The following is a 27,882-nucleotide window of genomic DNA, read 5'->3' as shown; positions in this document are numbered from 1 at the left end:
TTTGCTGTTTCTTCTTATCATATGTAAGAATAATCTGAATGTCTTTGAGTTTTGGACTGTTATTCAGACAAAACAATCAATTTAAAACATGAAATTTTCAGCTTTTTAGAAATACAGTGGGCATTTACCACAAATCAAAGCTCCTGTGAGTCAGTGACGTGACAGCACAAACAGGTAAACCATGGTTTTAACTTTATTATATTTTACAGTCACAGTACATTTCACATGCAAATAATAAAAATAAAATAACCACCAATTCTTGTTTCAGGGTGGGTTTCCTTTAAAGTTTGTCAGTCTGTCAGTTGAGGTTTACTGCCAAGTTGTTCCGGTAAACAGCTCAAACTCGTCAGACCAAAGTCTGGAAGTCTGCATTTACGGAAACTGCTCATGGATCCAGATGGACAACTCAGGTGAAAAACTTTACACAAGTGCAAAACTGTAATTACAACATGTTTCCTACAGCCCTGATGCAGTAAATTAAATAATTAAGTCATTAAAATCTCATGAATATCCTTCCTATTTCAGCTGGATTTCAGCCCAAATTACATCTCAGGTACAAACATAGTGCAAAAGACACCTTAAACATGTCTAAATAAGTTCAGTAAAAAATATTTTATACATAGCTTGACACTCAGATAATTTTTTCTTCATTGTATTCCTCGGCCACAACTTCCTCCTCTCAGGCTCTCAGCATGACGGACAGTGTGAGGACACTCAGCAACAGCAGCACAGCTGGCAGGGAAAAAGACAAAAGGGTGTTTATCACTAAATGTTTGTTCATTAAGCTCTTTCTCCTCTTTTGATTATTCTTTAATGAGATGGCAGCTCAGTGCAGTAACAAAAATCTGTTTCTCTCTTTGGTATCCAGCCATACAGATAGTTCTGGTTTTATTTGCTAAGGTTTTGAGATATCTGTCTATGAGATTTCTGCCTCCACCTTAATACCTTCAATGGATGAATGGAGGTTCTGTTAATTTCACCAATAAAGCTCAACAGCTTCGTCTCTTTTCATAAACAGTGTTCCCGGTAATCTCAAAAATCCACCATCACATTAAAATACCTCTTTTTCCACAAACATGTAGTGCTGTTTATTAGTCTAGAATGAAAACTGTTCCCACTGAGGTCTTTGGATTATAATTTGGAAGAGTAGCATTGACATTGTTTCTGGAAAGATATGTAGCTAGTGATTTTTTGAGTGCAGAAATTGACCGAAATCTGAAAATTGTCTACATGGCTTCCACTTGAGGTAAGAGAGAAAATATGTGTTTGGATGAACTGAATTAGGATGAAATGAAACTTGAGTTAGTTTAGTAATAGCCACTGTAAGACAATACTTCTGTTATTCTGACAGTCATATTGCAGATTATATGATCAAAATGAGAGCTGACTGACAGCTCTGATTTAAGCATGAATATTTTGGAATTTTGTGAATTTACATATTTAGTCTCATGTGACAAGACTGGCCCCAAAACACTAGTTATTCTACACTAAATTCAATGTAATAGAACTTTAATTCAATACTATATAAATGTATTAAATTAATCACAATATTTTTAGGCTTAAAGCTGGTAAATTGCTCCTTTTTTTCTCTGTAACCTTATTTTACATTTACATTACATTACATTTATTTTTACAGCTCTGTAGTCTCTTAAAATTTCCTGGGAAAGCTGTGTAATTTATTGGTAATTATCAGGAAGACAAAGTTCTGAGAGTTATCTAACTTTGCTTTGTTGAGGTTATAAACTGCTTTTCATCCCCAGAGTGATCTTATGAAAGAACTGCTCCATTTACCTGAGGGTAAATATTAATGTTATTTCAACACTTGTGTATAATTGAAGCTATTGAACATATCACATCATTTCCTTGACAACTGGACAAACTCCATCTGCTGACGAAGACCACCTGATGTGATGGAAACTGACTCGCTGTGCACTGACTCAAAGACTGCCTTGGTTTACACACTGTGCCCATTTTGTCATAATTATTAGTGCACATTACATAGTTTTTTTCCAGGAGCTTCCCTATGACTTTACAATTGTATACCAGTTTCTTTCTAGAATATTACAGGAAACTGTAGGACCCATAAAATGAAGTATTTCCTCCTTGTCTCGCCATCTAGCTCTGGACCAGAACATCTGAACACTTAAAACTTAGTGCAAACATACAACAACAGTGTGTTGTTTACCATGAGGCTGGACAGCTCCACTGTTGTTGCCCGTTGTTGTGGGTGCTGGTGTGGTTGGGATGTTGCTGCCTGGGTTAGCGAGGTTCAGGGGACCGCTGTTCAGGGTGGCGTTGAAGGGGCCGACAACATCTGGACAGATACATGGGGACAGAGCAGTGGGACGTTAGACATATTCTTACATACTGTTGGGTAGTTTAATTTATAACAAAGCATTGTATTTCATGAGCAACTAAAGCTGTCAAATAAATGTAGGAAAGTAAACAGAGGAGCATTTCCCTCTGGCGTGTAATGGAGTAGAGGAAGAAAGTGGCGTGAGAAGAAACAGCTGAAGTTAAGTACAAATATCTTGAGTAAATATCCATATCACATTCCACCTTTGAATAACATAAAGTATTCTCCCACAATACAGTATACACACAGGGAAATGATCAACAACATAAAATGCTGTGTAACTTCAAAAAAGTATGCATAGTGTGTTTCAATGTGTGTCCACTTACTTCCATCAAAACTTCCAGTGCCAAGGAGGATAGAGAAGGTGGTTACATGGCTGGTCCTGGTGTTGGAGGCATTCACATCTGGGACGTCAAACTCACACATGATTACACTTCCGCTCACCATGCCTCGAATTTCTCTCACTCTCTGGAAAGGGAATGTGACACAAAGTAAGATACATGGTATGACATGGCATATAATATATTTACACAAAGATTGTACAGAAGAAATAATTTTAAATAACACTTTAAATAACACTGTTTGCTGAAGCCAACAACAATAAACCTCCTTAAATGACCAACTAAAAGCAGCAGACTGTTAAGTATGAGCTGCTTATCAGCACTCAAACACAGAAACCAGCAGATTTTTCAGATCAATATTCACTTCTACATGTTACCATGGGACCGTGGTGTATTTTTTTTGTCATTTGATTACATAAAGAGGGGTGACAAACCTAGGAGAAACCTGAATAAATGAGCTAAGAAACAAATCAAATGCGATGGAATGATATGCTAAGTGACCAGATCTCAACCAGACTGAGCACATATGAGAGATTTTAGAGCAATATGTCTGAAAAACACCAAAGAGGGAATATCTTATATCTTTTGAAGAAAAAAAAAAATTATGTCAGTTTCTCTTTTCGTTTGTCATCATCCGTGTCATAAATTTCGAGCCTCTGTAGGTTTATTTTAACTTGAATTTGTGACAATTCAATCAATGGAAAATAATTCCGTCTGTATCTGATTAATAAGTGCATTCATTATACTGAGGTTTTTTAAATGACAGTAAATCTGAGGCCTCACCCTCTCTGTGGCAGTGAGCATATTGTCAGTGTTGTTCCTCTGCATTGTCCGGAAGAAAAACGTCCCATTGTCTGAGCTGTTTTGACCACAGATGAAGAGCATGGTGGTACCCTAAGGAAAGAAATAGTGGTGAAAGGGTTAGATGACTTTGCTAAAGTGAAGACAATAACAAATTCCAACAGTCATAGAGTGTCTTTGTTAAGATTGGAAATAAGCCAATCATGTCATGAAATAGTCTCAAGTGTAGTTTCCAGCGCATTTAGTTTTGTGCGCGTTGACACCTGAGATGACTAATGGTTTTGGAGCCATTGTGTGTTATTTTCTAAGCGTCTGCTTCCCTGTTTGCATATTTCGTGTCTTTGTGTGTTCAAGTCAAAGTCTCGGTTCTGGGAAGTCATTGCACAATATGCTGCAACACATCTGTCAAAGATATTCGGATTTGTTGCATTCAATAATATTTTTACCTATAGTCACTAGGAGCAAAATTTCAATGACTTCAATTATATGAAAACCTAAAAAAAACTAAACCAAATAGTATAAGAAAGATGTCATTTTTTGTCCAGGTTTAACCTTTCACTATCTATTGTTTAGCCCACAGGATCGCCACAGGCCACTTGTCCCAAAAGGTAATATATTACTAATTTACTGATAGAGGAAAATCTAATATTTTTAATCACTGTGGTTTCCAAAAGTTTTACAAAAAATTGGGCTACAATGCTGGAAGAGCATTCAACTGAAAATAAAACAAGTCTGTCCTAAATATTTTTCATCCAAATTTATCTCTTCAGTTTGTTTTAAAAGCTAAAGGTTAAAGTAAGCTTTTTACTCAAGTGTATATTGTCTGAAACACCACACATTTCACGTTAATGAACTAGCAATCATAGTAAGAAAGCTCATATAGTGTAGCCTAAGTATAATTTGAAATGCTAGAACTTTTAACATATCCAAAAAGTCAGCTATCCCCATTTGCCTTGTTTCTGGGGGCTAACGCCAGCTAGTTGATCACTATTTGGACAGTTACAGAAACACTGTTAAATGTTAGTTGTTTTTTTTGTTTGTTCTATTTTTCAGTTTAGTATAGACCTACAAAGCATTCTGCTTTATAACCTAAATTTCACATTAAGTAATTGAATATCAGAGGCTGGCTGCTTATATCACAGAGTGGCCCAGGAATGAGTCCCTAAAACAGAAATGACTTAGCATTTTTCCACTCCCGCTTCCCTTGACATTAGGTTTTTTGAATGAGTTTTTGGATGCTAGAAATAAAGTATGTGGTTAATACAAGTGTAGAGGCCTTTAACATTTTGTTCTGCCACATAGAATACGTCTGTGATTACCCCACTCATAAATTTTTTAACTTTTATGTGTCTTAAAAAAGCCAACATTTGGCAAAATAAAACCACAAAATGTCATCATGCCAAATGTGGCTTTACAGCCTTATTGGGGTAATAAGTTGAGTTACTTTATAGCCTAATGTTAGCTTTTTACTTCTGGTGATTGCATTTAGGCTTCAGTAATCATGAAAATGGTGTTCATTTGCGACGATTATCTTGCTGAACAAAACTTGTGAATATCATGAACATCTGTTTGCCACAGAACTTATTTATTGCAATAATCCTAAATCCAGTGGAAAAATCACATAGGCTTATTGACGAGGGAACCAGGGGATGCTAACGTCTGCGTCAGCCTACAGAAAAACGTTCTCCTTGGAGCACTCTGTTTGGGAGAATGATTAGGTAAGTCGAGCCATCAGGTGAAATGAGCCACCAACTGTATCTAGGCAAACAAATCATGTAACATTAGCCTACAGAAAAACATTCTCCTTGGTGCGATCTGTTTGGAAGAACGATTAGGTAAGTCGAGCCATCAGGTGAAATGAGCCACCAACTGTATCTAGGCAAACAAATCATGTAACATTACATTACTTGATCCATCATGGTCTTAAGCACATGCAAAGAGTGCTAAGCTAACTACAGCAAAGTGAACTCATCATGTTACTAATTGAGTGTTGTATCCTAATTAAAGTAGATACGTTTTGGACATTAATACATGTTAATTTCAGTCAGTGTAAGCTATAAAACAAGGTCACAAACTTAGAGTAATTCTGGATCTGAGCCACTGTGAAACAGTTTTGTCAAAATGGAGGTTTTGGGGTAAAACATGCCAATTATGTTGGTTAGTTATGTTGGGGCAAGTTGAGTCAATGGATCAATTCACCCCCAAAAGTTTAAATAAGCTGCATAGGCTGCAGAGTAACCTGATTATTAAAATATTATTTTCTGTTAAAATCAAGACAGCAAGGCAGTAAGAAAGGAAGACAAATAGGAGCTCAGCTTCCTTAAAAGAAGATCCCCACAGAACAGGTTAAGTCAGAGTAGCAACCGCTAATCAGATCTCGATGATAACACGGCATTTGAACTTTTCATTTGAGTTTGAGCAAGAAAGGCCTTTCTATTCCTGAAAACTGGAACGAGTCAATGATATAATTGTCAAAGGTTCTTTATTTCAAACAAGACTATTAGACATCTCGTTTTAATTTTCATGGAACAGCAACCTGTGGTATATATAGTAACTTAAGTAATTTGAAGCAAATACACCTTTATTTCGCAGTGAAGTGTAAAAAGTGTCTCATGTTCTCCCCTAACCTTGACAGCTTCTATCCAACTACAGTGCTAGTTAGCTGCTACTACTCCGCAAAGTCCCATTAAGTGTCCCAGTGAACCAGCATGGAAAACACCAGGCCTTCCCCTGAGGGGAATGCAGCTATCATTAATGTTATTAAATATACCTGTTTTTTTTTTCCGACTATGACATGTCAAAATATCTGTTGTGTTAATGTCTAGTCAGCCTTATTTGTCTGTTTTATGTGTAACTAATGCTGGCTGAATTACTGGGACAGTTTATGATGGCAGATGGAAGGCTGTGTGTTTTTTTTCTTTGAAGTTTTAGATTAAAGGTGCGAAACATTACAGTTGGTATCTCATTAATGTTGAGTTACAGTTAGGGCGTAGCACTAAATTCTGGGCCCTAGGCAGAAGTAGTCTCTCTGTCTGCCCTCCACACTTCCTCTTTTTATCCATGTCTCTCTGACGCACCTTTTCAAATAATAAACCAATTGGCTCTGTTAAGGGCTGAGAGGGGTCTCAGAGAGCTTTCATTTTATTCAGAGCTTCCATCTTTTTTATGAGTTCAAAACTGATTTTTTTTTCAGCCAATTTTAATTTCATTATGGCACTAAATACTGCAAACAAAACCAAACTTGTCATTCCAGGCTTTTGGAGGCCCCCCTTCCATTTGGGCCCTAGGTCCCAGTGCCACTTTTCCTCCCACTATGACACCCCTGGGTGAGACATCGAAGCATGATGACTGTTACACTATGACTACATTGCGACATCCAGTAATAGACCATTTTATTACTCTTCTGTGAACACACTACAGCCTTAAATCACCTGTTGCCTTTGTCAAACATGATGGACAAATATAATTTACCATGTCCCAGAGGGGCTGGATCCATGTGTTTATACAGAACACATCAAAACAGATTCTAACTTTCCTCCATATTTGGACAAATAGACAGATTGAGCTTTCTTGTTTTAAATTATGAAGGTCACAATCATTTATTCTTTATACCCTTCCCTATTTTATATCCAGCCTAAAAAAACATTGTCCAGTTGTTTAATGGATCACTCAGGCACTCCTTATCAACTAAATAAATACTGTATCACGTCAACACATGTCACATGGCTGTGCTATATTTACCAGGTATTTGTATTCAGGTGGTCATTATGAGTAGTGTCCCAGATCAATAAAAGCATTAAGAAGCAAGTCTGTTTGCCTTTGTTGGGAACCTGGACACGACGACTTTGCCAGGTGCCTCATAAACCTCTTATCTCAGACGGCCTGTCATAAAACTTGTCTTTGTGTACCACCAGTATTTACATATTGTTGTTGGCTGTTAGAGGACAACTTCCTGGTGGAAAGTTCTGACTTTATAGGACAATGGTTGCCTGACACAGCATCACATTTGGTCATTTAGGATCTAGATTTCTTATTTAGAGAAGACAAGGACATGATCAACAGTATAATTTTGACTCCGCATGTTAGAAGGTCTCTATTCTGGAAACCAGTATCCATTTTCAGACACATACCTGTCTGCTGTTTGTACAAAGTCACACAGGTTGAACACCTTCCTGCTTAAGGGTCATGAGATACAGATAAGATTGTGTCATATATACTGCTTTTTTGTGTGTTACCTCTGAGGCATTCACAGTGAGTCCCAGTGCAACGTATCCATTGGAGTCTCCCCTGAGTTGGATGGACAGGTTAGCGCCGTTGGGAGCCACAGGGGTGGTGGAGACCACCGACCCAAACAGGCAGCTTGTGTTTCCAGCAGGATCGCAGTCATTAGGTGTCTCCACACACAATTTGGTGACTCCACAACCATGCCGAGTGATGTTCACCTGGTTGGAACACACACACATAAACACAAATACGTGACCTTCAATCATCTCCTCCTGTTCGCACTGGGTTTAATTCCTGTTCTCCAGCCAGGTTAGAGCAAAATTTTGGTGTAAAACAATCCATACATTTTTGAGAATACCTTTTTTTATGAGTTTAAAACTGATTTATTCAGCCAATTTTAATTTCATTATGGCACTAAATACTTAAAAAAATGCAAACAAAACCAAACATGTCATGGCTTTAGGAGGCCCCCCTCCCATTTGGGCCCTAGGTAATCAGTCCCACTTTTCCCCGACTACAACACCCCTGGGTGAGACATTGAAGCATGATGACTGTTACACGATGACTACATTGCAACATCCAGTAATAAGAGACCATTTTATTATTCGATGGACCTTCCAAAACCTTCCAATGGCATGATTTGTTTTAATTTGTTTTTTGTCCTCCAGAGCAATGAAGTCATTCAAATGACTCGCTGCCTCTAGCTGATCCTGCATTTTATTTGTTTTGGTGTAAATGCAGACGTTGTGTAAATTGACAACCAGTGACTGCTCAAAGACACAGGTTAACTGAGTTATCAGGGCAACTGTGCTGACTTAAAGGGGTACAAATACTAATAATACGGGTATACCACTCTAGCTTGTGAACACTGTTTTATAATCTTGTCTGTGGCTCTAGAGAAGCTTTCTAAAATCTGAGATGTCACCTAAATAAAGATTAGTTAACCTGCATTATGGGAAGTGTAGGATCCAGTGTTCTTGGGATCTCGGCACGTCTATTAGGGACTAAAAGACAAATATCTTTGCTTGTTTTTTATGAAGCATAGATGTAGCATGAACATATAAACCCCTTAAAGCTGCCTCTTGGAAAAGCACCTAGAACACAACAACAATTGACACTTCCTAAAGTGCGTGGAGAAGTCCAAATACAGGAAATGTGTCACATTTTGACAGCTTTTAAGACCCTTACATAAACCCTTGTATTGGTTGGGTGTTCCATTCAAAAAACATTTTTATAAACCTTTGAAATTTAAAAAATGGTAAATACTTTATCCAGCCAAAAAGATGCTTAAAGCTCAAAAGGAAACAGACATTTTATTTTCAATTTAAAAACTCAGCTGGTTAAATTTTGAAAGTGGTCGTTAAACAAAAACTATAGGATTAAAGTGAAAAAAAATCTTACAGTAGTATTGACGAATGACAAATGAGCCGTTCCTTGGACACCCGGTGACACATAAATCATCAGTGCAGCGACCAGAAGGATCAGTCCTCGTTCCATTCTGAACAGGAGGACACATAGAGTGAATAAACAAGAAAACAGTTATAAGGCCTGATTTGAGAGCCTTTCTATCATCAGTCAACTGTACCAAGCCCAATAGATTTAATACCATTTCTGAAGTTAAAATTTGCATCAATTATTCGTTCAAGCACAGTTATAACAAAGTATATGATAATGTGGTAATTCTGAAAACACATCTGGCTCAGTAAAAAGATGTTGGATTATACATAAACAGCATTCTGTATTCATAGATTAGAAATTACATCATGAATGAATAGTTTTACGTACAGCTATGCCCACCACAAATTCATATGAGACACGTTTTTAGAAGAGTAAAGAAAACGAATGAAGAAAATGGACCTTTATTTTTTAATTCTGATAAAGATTACCACTGTAGGCCTACTATATGTACTATAATACTTTGTATCAGTAGTCCAGTTTGCCTTCTTTTAAGAAAAAGTTAACACCTCAAAAAGATTTTTTTTTTCAATTTCTGATCATCTGTAAATCAGAATACTTCACAGTTTTGTTGAGCTATATTTCAGGGACAATAACTCTCTTAAAAACATTAGAATTTGTGTAGCACAAGTCTCTCAAATCACACAGAAAAACAGATTTCTGTCTTTCAAATCATATTTTTTTCTGTCACTCAAAATTCATGCAACTAACCTAAATTCAACTTTATAAAATAATGAAAATAAATCAATAAAAAAAACAATTAGTAGTGATCACTCAGAGAGAATCCAAGTCAGGTTTTCCTGAGAGACGTACCTGAGATGTAAAAGTCAAGTGTTGAGTCTGCAGGAATGTTCTTGTTTAGCTGTTTCTGCTCTTCTGTGTGTATGATCCCTGCGGGAATGATTTAAATCCACAAACGTCAGCGCTGATCCTCCGTTGTGGTGACGCATGAGGGGGAGGGGGATTTCTGCAGCATCCTGAAAAGGTGTGGCATTCACCTGACTGACTACCTGCCCGGAAGGTATGAAATCCAGGAAGCAAACGCCTCGCCATTGTTTATGGGAAATAAGTGGAGTAGGATTTGACTCCACAAAGCACCTCCATTAAGAGCTGATTCAACAGTGTATTATAGTTCATAGTTTGAAGATTGAATATACCTTAAAATAAAAACCAATTTCCCTACTGTTATGACTGAGGTTACTAGCTGTTGTTTGACACATTTTCTAAAACAATTTACTCTTCACGTGTTAAGTCAGTGATTTCAGGGGATAGGTTCTTTTTTTCTTTTTTAGATATTTAAGGTAATGTTTATTCGCATAGATGCAGAGTAGAGGCAAATTAAAGTGCTTCACACAAGGTGAATAAATTCTTTAGAACAACATCAATAAAATTAGATAAATAAAATAAGATAAAATAAAATAGAATACAAATATACAAAGTAGAAGTTTCCCCAAATTCAATAAAAGAAACCAAAAATGCAATGTTTTTATATATGGAAAGATTTTGGCTCGCAGGTAACACATAACAGTAATACTTTTATTGTACCTCATACTGCAACTCGATCCATTATTGCCTAACAGAGAAAACGTGCATTTGAGTGTACTCATGTCACGGCCTGAGTGACAAAAGAAACCTGACTGATTGGTATTGTTTTGGCCAATGTTTTTCTGATGACAGCCAGGTTTCATTGTCATTGAACATACCTATGAGATTACCAAACCTGTTTGATGTTTCCATCCTTTGTTTCCAGTAAATAAAGTTTTTATTTGTTTCCTGGAGATGGGTACAAATCCACCAAACTACTTAGTGTGGGTTTTATTAAGATAATAAAACAGACCAACACAAACAAGATGCAGTATCTGATTGAGTGTGAAATGGGGATGAAATTCTCAAAGTAATGTTACTTTATGTTACGGCACATAAGGTTTAGAGATAAGTTGATTTTTAAGTACGCTGTGTCAACATTTAACAGAGTAACACACCAAAACTGACAAGGTTGTGGTATTTCTTCCTGTGAGAGACCTCTGAAACTATATTTAACCCACTGTGGGACTCTAAGCTGTCTCCTGAGATCCAGACTGATCAAATTTCTTTTGTTGTTTGACCAGGTCTTTAAAGCAGGGTGTACCCCTGCCCAACAACAGGAGACAACTCTGGAAATTGAAGAGTTTATCTCCCAAAAGACATTCCTTTACAAACAAGATGGACACGGTTTTTGTGACACCAGGGAGAAACCTCCATTATCTTAATTGTGGCTATTGTGAAAAAGGTCAGCGTCTGATTCATCAGCACTGACAGGTCTACAAACAGGCACCCTTAACAACAAAAGTAATACGGAGAGAAAGAACCAGTTTTTGCTTCTTGTGAAACCAAATCTCAAAGAGAAACTCAGCTTGTCCACAGCCTCTCTGCTGGTATTGTTTGATATTGTTCAGCACCAGAGTGAGCGGCTAACAGATTTTTTCTCTAAAAATAATGAAGACTGTGGTATGAGCCTATACAACACAATAAAAAGTACTTGTGATCACCTGCCAGTATACAATAAAAACAGTGTAGCAGTATGGAGGGGAAGACGAAGTACTAAAAATAAGATATGTTCCTGCTTTTGTTGAAAGAATGAACACAAAAGTAGGTTTTTAGGACTTTTATAGGTAAACAGTTACTTGCATTAATACACATAATTTGTTTATTCATTCATTCATTTTCCATTTTCCTTATCCTGTGGGGGGGTCACAGGGAGCTGGAGCCTATCCCAGCTGACATGTATGCGACCACCAACCTTACCCAACCCCTGTAGAAAATGTTTCTCATTTACTTTATTCAATTCAATGTTCAATTTTATTTATTTTAAATGTTCTCATAAGAAGGTTTGAATTCTATTTGAGAACCCCTTTTACATTGTTCGGAATAAAATAAAGTTTGGTGCAAAATTCTGAACCCTTTCTTTTGTTTCATTTGTTGTTGACCCAAATATAGTACAATTTAGATATTATGAGTGTTAAGATAAGTTGGAATCAGCCTTAACAAGCGCTTCAATCCTCTAACAAAACACAGAGGACTTGACCTCAGTGACCTCAGCTGGCCACCAGACTGAAAACCTTTCTTCTAATATGTGACTGAATGGTGATTTTACCAAAGTTAATGTTAAGGCTTAAAGCAAGACATAATCAGAGGCACGTTTGCTTGGCTTATCTGAGTCCCACTCCGTTTCGACTCCACCTCCACCCTTAACTCTTACTTTGCCCGCGTCTGGATTTCGTGGTCCTCCATCAAGTACCAGATTGGCAGATAGGGTTAAACAGTTCATTTCGAAATCTGCGAGTGACGCCACTGATACTACGTTTCTGTTTTTTCTTTTCTGAGATCTACTGAAGGTTTGAGGGCAGCTGACGTCAACTTCTTTCCTTGAGTAAATATTTTTTTATGACCTAAATGACTACATAGTTTTGCATATTACCTTCTGAAAAATTGAGTTGACTAGTCAGGATCTGTTTTTATATATAGTATTATTTACTATCCATTTTTATATTTTTACAAGGATTTTTCAAAGGGGATTTTTTTTTTGGTTTTTTTTTTTGGTTATAGGACTCAAAGGAGAGGATTTAAATATTTTCAAATGACATTGTTCACATTATGCTCACCTTGACGGCCATTAAGTTCAGCTTTAGGGCAGTTGTACCTTAAACCACTCTGTAATATTTTCTTAATAGTATAACATTCAAGCTTCCACCAAGCACTTGTGGCCACATCATGACAGGTTTGTCCTTGGGGGGTATTTAAAATGTCTTAAGGAAATTCATTTTAAAACATATTTATCTGATCCCTCATCAACCAGACTGCAGTGTGTGGAGTTTTGATATCGACACATCTATCAGCTCTCTGAGTAATTCTGTTTGTTCTGTGGGTGTGGACTGTTTAACCAAAATACACACCTTAAGTAAGCATTGCCTGTTTGTGAGCAAAGTAAAGAGAGATGGGACAAATACCAAGAAAGAAAGAGAGAGTGCAAATGCTGCAAATTGATTAACTGCAACTAGAGAGGCATTTCCTGAAGAAAACACAGTGATTCTGAGTTAAAACGGTGACAGGAGTGAACTAGGTCATCGTAAAACAGCTCACTCACAGTCTGTCAGTGTTTAATACTGAGCATTTTGAAATTCAAATTGAGTTTGTACCACACACACATGCTGTGCTATAAATACAATGGGACACAATGGGCCTCCGACGACTTAAATATAATATAAAATAAATATAGTAATATTAAAATCAGTGATGTTCTCATCAGCCATACCTGTTGTTGCCAACATGCTAAACTAACTATGGTGATAATTAGTGGTGGAAGAAGAACTCTGCTCTTTTACTTAATTTTATTAACTTAAGTAAAAGTACAAAAGTCTGTGCATCAAAATATACTTAACTGCTCCGGTGTATTAGCAGAAATAGAATATAATATAATAGGTATGTTTTCTTTAGTGCCATGATGCACCTTCATATTCCTACAGTAGCCCAGGACGGACAAACCAAGCACTGGCTCTAGATAGGATCATTTGCCTTTTTGTGTCAGCCACCACAGATGAGCTGGGTTGGACAAACACTGATTTTTTTTTTAATGTGAAACTGCTTTATTCAGTGTTTTTAGCTGTTTATATCACTAGGTCCAGTTGCTTTGGAGTTAAGTTATCAGATAGAAAAGATGAGCACACATAAGCAGGTGCTGGGCTAGCGGCGCATCTGTGACATGCTAAATCAACAAATTCTCACTCCTCGTCACATATCGCTGCTTAGCTGTGGACTTTCCATGTCGACATTTGACATGCATGGTAGCCTGGGTGCATCTATTGTTGACGTTCTTGGAAGCCATGTCAACTTCAGCCTGTTACATGCTTTGTGTCTTCTCAAAATACACTTCTGTTTTCACAGGAAATGTACAGTTTGCATAAAGTCTCTTTCAGAATAAAAGTACCACATTGGTACTTATTAAGGTGCATACTGATGTGTTTTTTCCCTTCAACAACAGACACACATGGTTATGTTAGGTTTTGGCAACAAAAGTATGTGGCTAGGTTAAAAAAATAACAGGGTTTGGCTTTACATTCATACAGGAAGTGAACACTGGCCTCCTGGGTGAAAGTCAGTGACTGTTGGACCCATCAACCAACCCTCCTCCCATCTGCCCTACTTAGACTTTTTTAAGTTGTTGTCCGGCCACGTTTTCCCCCTGACGCCATCAGGCACTGTTACACTCTGACAGCACCCGGCCGTGTATCATGCCAACATGAAAGAACTGCTTTTATTGTCGGTGTCTGACAGCAGAAGTCACTGCCCGAATGCCGCTATTCAGCAACTTCGGAATGAGACTGGTGCTATGTCTCAAATCGCGTACTTCTGTACTTACACTTAATATTTTGAGTGCGTAAGTGCGTTCACACTGAGAAGTATGGAAAAATGCAGTACACTCAGCGGAAGGGGAGGGACCACGTTTCAAACTGGAAATAGCGGCCGAGGACTGTGCGACCGTGAGCGCCACTGCATTGTACAAATACAGGAAGGAACTTTAATCAGGAGAAGATTCAGCTGGTAGCAATCTGCAATCCTCACAGCTATATGCCACAAAATCCCCCTAAATCTTAAAAACTGTTCCTTTAACTTTCCAGAAATAGGCCTACTCATGCAGAACAGGTATTACAGAATAATATATCTAACGTTACGTTACGGTGGAACTAATAACGTATATTATATACTGCCAGGTGGCTTAATCCATAAAAATACATTTAAATGCTTATTTGATTTAAATTTTATATCTTATAATAATCTGAATGTGCAAAGTAGCTAGTGACTAAAGTTAGCAAATAAATATGGTGGAGCAGAAAGTACAATATTGGCTTCCAAAATGTTGTAGAGTAAAAGTATAAAGTAGTAGAAAATGGAAATACTCAAGTAAAGTATCTTAACATTTCAAGTGGTAAAACAGTAATCATTAATCAACAGTGATAACAGTCTTAAAAAAAGGTCTCATCTACAAAACATTACGCACAGTTCTATACATGAATAATTTTAGTAGCACTTAAACTGTAGGACATGCAAAGTGTCTAAATATATATTTTTTCAGGGATATCTCACCAAATTTACATTTTTTTTTGTTCTATGAAAATGTTCACATCAATGTATAAACAATGTTTTCAGCATTAACAACAGTCAACAACTTGAGCTACTTACAGTGGTAATCACAATAACAACATGTACAGACAAACAATCAAGACATTATCTGTGTTCCAATTTCTGGTGCAACCGTGTCTTTTTAAGTCACGTGAAGAACGCTTCCTCATTCTTTGACATAACTGTCATCTGAGACTTGTAAACCTGTGAGATATGACTCTGCAGAGATTATGATGACCAGGCTGAAAAGTATTTCAGAAGACGCTCACTTCCTTTTGTTCATTTCACTTCACTAGGATGTTCCATTTCTTCTACAGAAACTAATCTAATAATCTATTTTATTTTGACGGTTGAGTTCGTCAAATATTTTTTGACATTGCTCTATAAATAAAGTTGGAAAGTTTAATGTTTGATAAAAAAGAGAGACCTATCACTAGTATTTTTCCAATTAAACATCCTCTGCTTCACTGTGAATCAATTAACCTTTACAAAAAGAGCTATGATATAAATGAGTCATAATGTAAGTACTGCACACACTCACAGTGCTCATGTTAAAAAAATGTCCTCACTGACAAAAAGAAACTGTTATGATAAGAAAAGAGAAGATTAAGATAAGATTATATTACTGCCACCTTGGTTAAATAGAGCCACGACTTAAAACCAGCGAATGTTGCTCCTGTTCTTTTTTTTAATTCTTCTGTTCAACAATTTGGTTTTTATGATCTCCAGGACGACTTTGGTTTTCAACGTTTAGTTGTTTTGGGTAAATTAGTGTTGATTTATTTAGGGACATGAACGTTCATAAGAAGCTCTGCACACTCCTCTCAAACTACATAATGACATCTTGAGTTCTGAAACAGTAAAGCTCATACACATGCAGGGTAAACCCACACAGGTGTTGCTGACTGAATTTTGTTTGACTGACAGCAGCTTACATTTTCTTTCTGTTGATAAATCCCAGCAGCTCCTTCAGCACCTCGAACTAAGCAGATAGAGTGACTGAAAACAGCAGGGCGAGTGTGCATTTAGACAAACACAAGGTTATATCTTTACTTTGCATTTACTGAATTATTTGTTTTATTTTAGTTATTTAATCTTTTTATTTTTGAAAGCTTTGCAAAACATCTACCAATCTTTACTTTCAAATAATATTGCCAAAGTACTTTACCGCAATCACTATACTGTCATAAGCAGAAATACTTCAATATAAAAATTATTTTTTGTTTTCACAAGTAAAAGTCCTGCATTCAAAATTGTACTTTAAATACAGAAGCTTTATCAGCAGGATGCTAAGTATCACTCACTCACACTCATTACTAAGCAAAATGCTCCCTGGTTGTTATATTATTATATATTAATATGTTGGATTATTATTACTGATGCATTAATGTGTAGGGAGGATTTTAAAATTAGAATGGTTGATATCACATGGGTGGAAATTTGATGTGTTCACCACCCTGCACTACTCGTCACACTCAGCTTTGCTGTAGAGCTGGTTGGCACTGACCTGGCACACACAGACCGACAGTGTGGTCAAAGGCCCAGATGGGTGCCCAGTCTGTGCAGGATTCTTTCACAGCTCACATCTGGCAAAAAATGGTTAAAATGCAGCAAAACTAAACAAAATATTTCACACCTCACCCTCAGTGCAACATCCTCTGCAGACACTCATTTTCAACGTTTTTCTGGCTGCCCAAACATCCTCTGTATTTGTAGGGTTCACAGGTTACTGAGGAGAAGCTGTATGTAGGGCCTAGTCTAGTTAATATAGCTAGTTGAATTTGTGTGGATCAGTGGACCAGTTTTTTGTTTACTACATTTGCCCTGAGATTCACGTCCCAGACAGTACTTGTCCTAACACTGAACACAAATCCAAATTTAATTGCCAGGATTTACAGACCGTGGCCCCTGGACCATGTCACAGCTCTTATAGTAAACATTAATATCTACAACGTCAGATGGAGGGATACACAGATTGTATGTAATGCTGCCTGTAACCCTGTATTTAGGGAAAAATAAACTTGCTGTCACTTATTAATCTACTGCTTAGTTTTCAGTGGAGGCAGTTGTGCAGGCTCAGAGTGCACTACTGCCATCTTCTGGTATTTTCCTGACATATTTAGCTTTTTTCCCACCTTAACGAAATACAATACATGAAGGGAAAATACAATTTAAGAACCGTAGTTTGAAAAACACAAATGCTACTTAAATAGTAAGCCTACAGTACAGATTGGGTTCATTTTGGTGACCACATAATTGAGCCCTTCACTGTACCTTTATCCTCCTGAGACCTGAACTCCTCTCTCCTAGTTATTTGGGATCAGTAGTGCCTGATAAGTATAAAAAACTAAACATTGTCAGTGATAATTAAGTCCCAATGTCCTCAAATGAGATGACAATTAAGTCCTAAAGTCGTCAAACAAGTACTTCCTAATTAACAGTGTTTTAGTGTTAGTTACTAAAATTTGTAGCCAGACTGACCAAGCAGAGATGGCTGCCATCTTGTTTTTACATGGATTAGTGCATTGTGCTCTTACTACCACTAGATGGCACATAAAATTGTCCACGAATGAGGACGTTTAATTTAAATAGAATGAAGTATAAGGTCATGTAGTTTAAGTGTTACACCTCTAAAACAAAATCTAATCACAACTTGTATTTTGTCAGATTAGTTGAGCTACTCCTTGAGCTCAAAATGTGGTTTTTCCACATACCCACTGTCAACTGCAGAGGCGCTTCCTTGAGTACAAGTATCTGTGGTTGGGAATTTCTGCACGAGATGATACTGCAAGATTGCAGATCTTAAATGAATTCCAGGTTAGGTTTTCCATCACTCCCCAGTGGTAATCAGCTTTCACAGCCCAAAACCACAGCAAATCTTTTTGAATCTCATATGGATCTTTGAAAATCCCCAAACCAACCCCTTCTTATTTATTTTTGTTTACATAGATTAGTTATGTGTGAATGTATAGTATAAAGAGGAGCAGGACAAAGAGAAAAAATAGAAAAGTGACATTCAAAATCAAAAAGCCAAAACAGCAACACATTTCAATGACTAATAATTTATTTGTTCAAAAAGAAACCAGCACCAGAGAAGATATTTACCCATATAAAAATACATACAGTGAATACATACAGTGAACATATATAATCTCAGACAACAGAAGACACCAGTAATGAAAACAGAAAAAGTAAACCATAGCAAAGATTCCAAAAACATTAAGAAGTCATATAAAATACATTAAACTTGACATGAGGAAGGCAATGGCTGGTTAAAGTGCACGGAGTGAAAATTGTCATTAACAGGCGAGTTTAAGAAAAAACTAAACATGAGATGATTTTATTACAGAAACTGCAATTATTATTCTACCATCCAGTAACATTTCCCAGAGCCAGTGTGCTACCTGCAATATAACAACAGCACGAATAAAAGTAGTTTTTCTCCAGTTCACACTAATAATGGTCTTTTTAGGGAAATAAAAACACTGGTCCACCAGCCAATACAATACAAACACAATATGAAAGGCACAATATGGACATAAACAGTCCTACTAAGGGGGAAAGTGTCTAATTTTACCCTGAAACACCAGAAATATAAATAAGTAGCAGACACCACCATGTTTCAGAAACAAGATTTTAAATATACAATTGAATGTGGTAGGTTTATCACAACATGAATAAAGAAGTCATAAACAATAGTAGCAGCCTCAACTTTGACATTATTTGCATCAAGGTGAGATTTTGCAGGAAATCTGCTTTATAGATTTCTGTCAGTAGTAAAAACACAGACTGTTTCTGTATGTACAAGATTTGAATATTACTGACTTTGGTGCCCTCTTGTGGGAAAATCCAAAAAGACACCTTTGCAGTAATGGATAAATGCAACTTATTGCCCTCCTCAACTTTTGTCTGAGCATAATATCGGAAAATTATTTAGAGAGAGGTCATAATCTACATAATTCTACACACGAGGTCTTTATTCTCTTTGATTGAGATAAACCCAAAACTTTTGATGAATAGGCTTGTCAGCAAGGAGCAGTGAACCTGGAACAGTATTATTACCTGTTACCTCTCACAATTAAAGGAGAGGTTCAGTGTTTTTCTGCTTAGCAACTGCAGATGTGCATTAACATTGACATACCCATGTGTACACTGAGAGAGTTAGTGGTTGCAGGTAGTTCATCAACCAAGCAGTCCCCAGCCTTTTCCTTTCAGTCTCTTTTTAGGAAGTTAAAAACATTTCAACGTGTAATTTGAATTCACTGTTTCTTACTAGTTTATGTGAAAAATACGGCCTCAACTTTGCACATACATGCAACAGCCCAGTTTTTACACACGAACGACACAAAGTTTAAACACAAGAGATAGGCTACGTTCACATTACAAGCAAATGTGGCCCAAACCTTATTTCTTTGCTCTCATGTAACACAGAACAGTGTGAACACAGAAATCTGTTTTTTTCCCAATCAGATGTGGGCTACATTTATATGTGGCCCTAAATCTGACACATATGTGATCACTGGCCATGCAACCGAAGTGAGAATGGTCACATCAGAATTCATGCGTTTTTCCACATCATACTTCACTGTGCAGGCACAGATCACTCTCCATATGGTGCTGAAATAGTCCGGCAGGACTAGAGAAGCCATACCACTGCAACAGGAGGCTGCCCCAGTCACCAGTAGAGCCCGAGTGCTAAATGCTTTCTGACAGGGACATCTTGCCTAAATGCCATGACAGTGTTGTCGTCAGGCACCCACAGATACATTGGAATGTAGCCCTGGGCACGCTAAGGTTTGGAAGAACTGTCTCTCTGTGTCTCCTGACTGAGATGTTTCAGAGAGTATTAAGCCCTGTAATATGAACGTAGCAGTAGAAAACCAAAGTATGAAGGCTTCCTCATACCAGATTTGACTTAATGAGCATTACCGGTTTTCCCCTCTCTCTCTCCTGTAAAAACTCTCCATCCTCTGCTTTACATAACATTTGGAGTAAATCTTACAAACCGGACTCTTGATAGCCTAGCCAGCATGACTGAATTAATTGATAATCAGACATTTTTAGTAGCAGAAACTCAACTCGGCAGGAACATTTCTTTGGCAACTTAATTTCAGTTGGTCTTAAAATAATACAAATCTGACCTTTCACATGATAATAGCGTATCTAAGTTTAAAAATGCCACATACAACTTTTTTGAAACTAAATATACAGACCATCTTCCAGCAGGGCCTTGGAGTGAGGTCGAGATCCTCGGTGGCTGTGTTGATGCTCTCTGTCTCTGTCATTCCCCCTCCTCTCTCTGTCACCCCCTCTCCTCTCATGGTCCTCTTTCCTCTTCCCCCTCTCCTGTCCCTCCTCTGCCCCTGCTCTCTCAAACTTCCTCCTCGCGCTCTCTATCCTGCTCCCTCGTTTCTCATCTCCCACCTCCCTGTGCTCATTGTGCTGAGCTGCTCCTCTCCTGTGGTGGCTGCTCTTTGAGTCAGATTCCTCCCTCCTGCTCCCCCACTCTCTTTCTGAATGCTCCCTCCTTGTTGCCGCTTCGTGACTTCGATGCGACTCCTTCCTCGTGTTGCTTTTCCCATGATCTTCCCTTTTAGTCCCTCTCCCTGTCTCTTTTCCTTCTCTCTTCTCTTCTCTACCTTTTACCATCTCAGCTCTCCAGTCCCTAACTCCTCTGTCCTCCTCTGGCCTCCTCCAGCTCTCCATCCTCTCACTGTGTTGTACATCCCTGCTGCCGCCTCTTTCCTTATCAGTTTCTTTCGTTACGTGTTTGCTTTCTCTCTCACTCCTGTCAGGTCGATCATTATCACTCCTGCTGCTGTGCCTCCTTGTACTCTCCCTATCCGCCTCTTTCTCTTTATTCATTGATCTCCCTTCAGGCTTCATCTCTCTTTCATGCTCTTTGCTGCTCTTATTCCTTTCACTCTCCCTCTCTGTCTTGATCCATTCAGAATATGCCTTCCCACTTCGTTCCTCTCGTTTCAAATCACCTAATCTATTCTTAATTTCCTCTTGTTCTTTTCCCATTTTATTTTTCTCTTTCTCCTTCTCATCTGTCTTTTTATGTGTACCATTGTCTTCTTTTGCCTGGTCTCGTTTGCTCTCATATTTTTCTTTCCCAGCTGTAATGCGGTTTTCAGTTTCTTTATTCTCTTTGATCCCTTTTCGAGATTGTTCTTTCAAAACTTCCTCTTTGGCTGCTTTGACAGTCTCACTTTTCTGCTCCTTTTCCTCATCAGTCTTGCTTTCTTCTTCACCTTTTCCCTTTTTACTTTCCTTCTTTCCCTCTGTCTTAGCATCCTTCCCTTTTGTTTTCTCTTTGTCTTTCTTTTCCTCTGGCTCTCCTTTTTCCTTCATGCTCTCTTCCTTTTTCTCCTTTTTACTTTTCATATTTTCCTTCTCCATCTCTTTAATCCTCCTTTGCTCCTCCTCAACCTTCCTGTCCAGTTTTTCCTCCAGGAGGTCCAGCTCCTGCTCCAGCTCAGCCAGCTTCTTTGGATCGGACTCAAAATCGTCGTCAACTTCCTCCTCCACCTCCTCAATCTCCTCATACTCCTCCACCTCAATGCCATCCATGGTCTTCTGGAGCTGTGTCTTCACCTTGTTCAGCTCCAGCAAGCCATCTTGAAGTTCTTTACATACGTCCCTGATCTTGGTGGCGAACTTAGTTTTGGCACCTTTACGGAGTTTGTGGGAGTCTTTGGCGAGGAAGAAAATATCCAGAGCGAGAAAGAGGGCTGACATGACGCCTGTGGTGACGCTGATAGCCTGGGCAGCTTTGGCAACGCCACCTGCAGCGCCTAAAACCTGCACAGTGCTGATGAGCTTATCTGTGTTGATCATCAGGGCTTTTCCGGCACGACCGCCCTCCTTCATCACGTGCTTGAGGTTATGGTTCAGAGCCTTTTTTGCTGCGCTCTCTGAGTATTTCTCAAAGTCCCACCCCTCCAGGGTGTCCATACCTGTCTACAAGAGACACAGAGACAAAAAAAAGTTTAAGATCTGTCTCAGAAATTAGATATTGTTCAATAAATAACTTTGCATGGACACTACTATTGTTGAAGGTTTTCCCTTTATTTAAAACTTATACTTTTTCACACTCTTTTGTCAGAAAAAAAGGATAAAATAACCTATAAAAAAATATAAACAAATGTAATATAATAAATAACCTATATTCTAAAATTCTGAACACACCTCTTGGTTTAACTATTAAGATAACTAAGCTCTTCCCACACTGAACTTAAGCACAGCCCAATGATACTGGATTTTTGAGGCTGATAACAATGTTGATACATAAGAGTTCTAAATACTGGCTGATGTTTTTCACATGAACACATAACAAATGAAAATTTTCAGGATACAGGATAAGGATCCCTTGAATCGGTTTGACATTTTCCAGTTGAAAAATAACCTTAACGGTGCGATGCTGTTTCTACATTACCTCAAACATACAGTCATTCCTTGTTATAACATTGGCCAACTCATTCACAAATTCAATGATCATTTTTGCTAAATAAATTTTCAACTGAAATATTTCTGAGTTGAGATGTATCTAATTCTAAATAATACTCAAAATAATTTGAAGAGAATTTAGGGCTTGTTTGGAGCCCCTAACCCCTCGAAAGGTGATCCTTTTATCTTCTGTACACAAGATAATAACTCATAACCACATGATATCTTTTGTTTTGTTTAACTTGTGCACATAAGATAAAATGCTAACTAATTAAATAATTAAATTGTGCACAAAAAATAATAACTTGTTCCTTATCTTGTGTGCACAAGGTAATTGTCTTGTGGAAAAGAAAAGAAAAAAAATTCTTGGGGACTTTAGGGGCTTCATAGGTCTGCGCACTTATGATGGCCATGTATTAAATTTTCTGGCCTTTTATTGACCACATCTAATTTCACTAGTCAAAAAAGTAATTGAAAGATTGATCTAAAAAGCAACAACATTGTTTCAAGGAATGTAGTTCTGGTCACCTTTTAGGGTTTTTGCATAGCATTTGCTATGTCTTCACTAGGCCTGTAAAGTGTCCCCAGCAGTTACTACTGAGAGATTTGTGGCACCTCTGATAGATTAATTGTTGACTTTATTAATCCCAGGAGGTAAATTATAACATCATAGTTGCCAAATACATGAAAAAAATATTAAACAGCAATGACATTGAAACAGACACAGATTCAAATACAGATGAATAAAAATTTAGTCAAAAATTACAGCATGCTTTCCTAATTTTTCAAGTGAATTCTAAATGTTCTGGATGTGCAAAAAGCAGAGCTGTGAAGTCTGACAGCACCCGACAGGAATGATCTCTTGTATTGCTCCTTCACTCACCAAGGAAGTCTGTTGCTAAAAGTGCTAAATCTGCAAAGCCTGCGTTATATTTCTAAGTACAAACTCAAACATTTCCTCACCTGCACGAACTCCAAACACTCCCTGATGTCTTTGATCTCGTCCTGGTAGTCCTGGATCATCTTCTCCAACTTCTTACGATCCATGTTGGAGTGAACTGTATCTGTGATATTTGCCGTTGCTGAGGTGATGCTGCCTGCTGTTGCTACACTGATCCCCACCGCTGTGACAATAATAGAGGCACCGAAAGTGAAAGGCGCCAGAATGAGTCCGGTGATTGTTGCCACGCTGCCTGCGACACTGGCCACTCCTCCACCCACAGCGGCTGACGTTGTTTTTTTGTGGAATTCATCTGCAGCATCAGCCAGAGCCAAAAGTTCCAGGATGCGTTGCTGTAAAGACGCCCCCCGCTGGTTGAACAGACGCACAAACAGACGGGCTGCCATGTAGACACGATCGGCTGCCTGCTCCATTGCCCTGGAGACACACATGAAAGTTGTGAAGGCTTGAAACTCACAAGACTGTGCAGGTGGACACAGCAAATATGAGCGCTTAGAATGTTTACACTTATCAGTTCAACCCCAAAGTTACAACAGGCTTTCTGCAGGGCTCACCAAGTTACAAATTAAAACATTTTAAGACCTCACATAATAGCACAGAATGCCATTTATTACCTGTTTCTTGATCCTACTGGACAAAAGTATGATAGTATGATTGAAAACCAGTAGGACCGATGTGGCCCAGAATGATTAATTATTATATCACATTTGTTTCAGTACTTTCCAGCAGTGTATAACAATGATTACTATTAATACATTTAATTGTATTAACATGACCTGAACCTGGAGGAGCAGCAGAAAATTTAGGGATGGATAAATTAACTAATAAAATGATTAATTTATGCAAGGTTATTTAAGTTAAGTTCAATTTTTTGCTAAAACTGACACTTGGCAATTATGAGTCGAGCCTCCAAGCTACAGTAGCTAACAACAGACACCGTGTTTGCTACGAGTCTGATAGATATCCTGGATAAGAAAACAGAAATCAAACAGTAATGCTACCTTAAAAATGCCCTCACGATGCCAAAGTACTATCATCATTTATTTTAACTAAAAAGACTATGCTTACGTTTCCTCATCATCATCCTGTGTATTTGAGGTCTCGTTCCACTCTGCCCAACCTGGAAACCGGCAGCAGAGATAATACAGTCAGTACATGGAGCAAATACATCAAACTGTGCTTGGTTATAAGTGTTAGTGTTGATTTATTTTATTTCGTGTGTGTGTGTGTGTGTGTGTGTGTGTGTGTGTGTGTGTGTGTGTGTGTGTGGTATCAGTGGTGGAGCAGTACAATAAACAATGGATGGACACTCATACTGACCTTTGACTGTGTTCCACCATTCCATCAATTCATCGCTTTCCTAAAAAGAGAGACCTTTGTCAATGAAAATGTAAATATAATTTATTTATCTATTAAAAAGTAATTCATGGAAACATGTATAGTATGTGCATCAGCATGTGACTGCGGTGATTGTCCCTGAATTATCAAATACTTAATAGCCGTTACAACTGCTGTGTGTTGTGTTTGTATCCTACTCCGTTTACTAAGTCCATTATAAAGTATGTGACATGGTGAGCCCCCAGTTTTACCTTGTGTATCTACCTGTTCGTCACTATTCATAGTGCACAGTCAATTTTCAGTCTAAGAAAAGTAATTATGCATATAATCAGTTCTTTCTTTGTGAGCTCTTTCTGGCAGAAAACATAAATGTACATATAATAAACAGTAAAGCAAACACTAAATAAAAGGTCAGACCAAATGAACCAAACTCCCGGTGTGACAGTGCCCTAAACACACCTGTTCAGCCTCCAGAGGGTTGCCTTCAGTGGGATAAGCCACCATCTCCACAGGCTGGACCTCCACTGTGCTCTCCTGAAAAACAACAACATAGCCATAACTTTGTGAGACAAAATTCAGTTTAAAGACTGAACTACTGTCAATACCTTTTTCTGTGTGTCTGTCAGCATCATGTAGACACTGAGTCTCACCAGTCTGTACAGCGTTGACATACAGCTAAGGGTTTGTTTCCGTATAATTACTGTCACACACAGTAACATACCTTTATGGTGCTGTACGGCAGTATGTCCTACTATTAACTTGCTAAATGCTAACTCATGACCACTTTACTGGCTACAGATGTAGAGTGGTGACTGGTACCAGGAAGGCTGTGCTTCACAAACAAAATACACAGTTAAATGACACTTTAATCGTATCACACTAACATTGACATTATTGAAAAAATATCCATAGTACAACAAAGACATGCTGTAATTACTCTTTTTAGCTGATTTAATTTACAGATTTTATCAAGTGTCTAATTACATAATTAACATGGCATGATGTTATGTTTCAGATTTCAAAATAACTGAATAGTTATTTGAACATTTTCATTTAGTCAGCCATGCTTGTGGACCTGCATGATTTTTATATCAACTTCCATTTTCATGTATTAAACATTTTTTATAAGTGTGTTTCTGAATCTTCAGACTCTGTTGTCCCAGATTTATTTGGACTTGAAAGAATTAATTTATTGTAACAGATTTTTGTCAACCAAAAATCAGTTAACTTCACAGCTGCAAGATAAACTGGATAAACTGTTCACAAAAACAGTTAAATATATAATATATAAAATATATAATATGTAGGGTTGGTTGCAGTCTTGGATTAGATATTTGTGAACCTGACTAAAATGTTTTTCTGTGTATCTACTTCATAATATCTTCATGCAAACCTGTGCTGGGTTCAGCTCTTGTAGCTCAACAGTCTCCTCAATAATAGGCATAGTGTCTGGCGTCTGAGGAGGAAGAAAATAAAGATTAATGTCACTAAATCAGTAATAAGTTCACCTCAGAACTAATACACACATTAACAAGAAAACCAAGTAAAAGGAATATGAATTACACAGAAGACAAAACATATGTGTCAAATACACCAGGATAACTTATAATAACTATAATAGCTTTTTACAATTTGTAAAAAAAAAAAAAGGAAAAATAGAAAATGGTCTGCATGTTGATATCCATATCTGTACAAAGCTTCAGATCCCCTTACTGTAATGTAATTAAATAAGAGAAGCGAGGTGCAAAACAGCAAAGTGAGTCATGAGAGTTACAGGAGATCAGCATGTACCTGTGAAGTTAGATTAAGCTTGGGTATTCTGGGAAGTGTTTGCTTGACTCGGAATGACACAACCTGAGAAACAAAACAAGAAAAGAAAAGCTTGTCAGTGATAAAAAAAACTAAAGAGAAAAATAGTCTCAAAGTTCAGCTCCTGTCACCATTAAGGTGGTATGTCTATTGTCATATATCACTTAATACACTTCTTGCTCCAGCTACCTTCTATCACGTCTTTTAAAAGTGAACAACAACAACAACTCACTCGTCTTTTTTTCTTGATGGTTCTCCTGCGTCTCAGCCCGCCTCCTCCTGGTTCCTCCATGTCCTCACTTTCCTGCAAATAATGAAAGAGATAATTAGCACATAATCAGGAAGTTTATAGGGACTACTGTCACTAGTATTATGTCTATTGTTGGCACCTGTGACAATGTAGAGACGACTAATATTGTTTTCACTTTGTGAGTTTGTGTTTGTGTCATCATGGTAAAATGTGGTCCTGGTGATGCCTACTGTAGGTGTGATAGGTGTGTTTAACTACTGCTAATTGTATGAGTTATGTGTTGGTGTTATGTTGATATGTACATTTCATGCCTCTCAGTGCCAATAATATTTATACCTGATGTTCAATTGCTTTTGGCGTCCTCCTGAATATTCCAGCAAACCCTGTTTTTTTCTCCTGTCAAAACCCCCCCAAAAAATATAAGATGTAAATCACAAAAACGTCAAGATACAGTCACATAGAATCATACCTCTACATCAAGACTCACCTTTTGGGTGCTTGTAGCTTCTACAACATTATCTTTACTGGTCGACCATTCACCAAGTGCTGAAAGATCCTCCTTAAAAATACAAGAATAAACAGAAAACAAAGCATGACTTCACTTACTTTAAAGTAGACAAGTTCAACATGGTCAAAAACCTACTCAGATGTTGGAAAGTAAATGTAAAACTGTAAATGATGGTATTGAGATCTATTTTAAATGTTTGTTGACAAAGAATAGAGAGAATGGAAAGAAAAT

The 27,882-nt window shown here is 37.7% G+C and overlaps 2 protein-coding genes across 2 annotated transcripts in view; both read right to left on the bottom strand.

Moving 5' to 3' along the window:
• Positions 1-175: 175 nt before the first annotated feature.
• LOC125902402 (putative ferric-chelate reductase 1) lies at positions 176-10,128 on the bottom strand. Its single transcript, XM_049598711.1, has 7 exons — positions 9,991-10,128; positions 9,124-9,220; positions 7,734-7,940; positions 3,481-3,591; positions 2,683-2,824; positions 2,186-2,314; positions 176-732 (listed from the first exon to the last, which is right to left on the bottom strand). The coding sequence occupies exons 2-7, from the start codon at positions 9,217-9,219 to the stop codon at positions 680-682; spliced, it is 738 nt and encodes a 245-aa protein (XP_049454668.1). The 5' UTR covers position 9,220; positions 9,991-10,128; the 3' UTR covers positions 176-679.
• An 8,251-nt stretch (positions 10,129-18,379) lies between these two features.
• LOC125901984 (uncharacterized) overlaps positions 18,380-27,882 on the bottom strand; it is a 28,187-nt gene continuing 18,684 nt past the window's right edge. The window contains exons 41-50 of the mRNA XM_049598051.1: positions 27,631-27,702; positions 27,480-27,539; positions 27,126-27,197; positions 26,876-26,938; positions 26,478-26,540; positions 25,544-25,618; positions 25,067-25,106; positions 24,815-24,866; positions 23,749-24,163; positions 18,380-22,299 (exon numbers count right to left, since the gene is read on the bottom strand). Of these exons, the coding sequence (XP_049454008.1) occupies positions 20,533-22,299; positions 23,749-24,163; positions 24,815-24,866; positions 25,067-25,106; positions 25,544-25,618; positions 26,478-26,540; positions 26,876-26,938; positions 27,126-27,197; positions 27,480-27,539; positions 27,631-27,702 (2,679 nt within the window). The 3' untranslated portion in view covers positions 18,380-20,532. The remainder of the gene's footprint in view (positions 22,300-23,748; positions 24,164-24,814; positions 24,867-25,066; positions 25,107-25,543; positions 25,619-26,477; positions 26,541-26,875; positions 26,939-27,125; positions 27,198-27,479; positions 27,540-27,630; positions 27,703-27,882) is intronic.

The sequence above is a fragment of the Epinephelus fuscoguttatus genome, linkage group LG15, assembly GCF_011397635.1.
Source record: "Epinephelus fuscoguttatus linkage group LG15, E.fuscoguttatus.final_Chr_v1".
NCBI classification, from domain to species: Eukaryota; Metazoa; Chordata; class Actinopteri; order Perciformes; family Serranidae; genus Epinephelus; species Epinephelus fuscoguttatus.
This window is presented reverse-complemented; position numbering and strand designations above follow the sequence as displayed.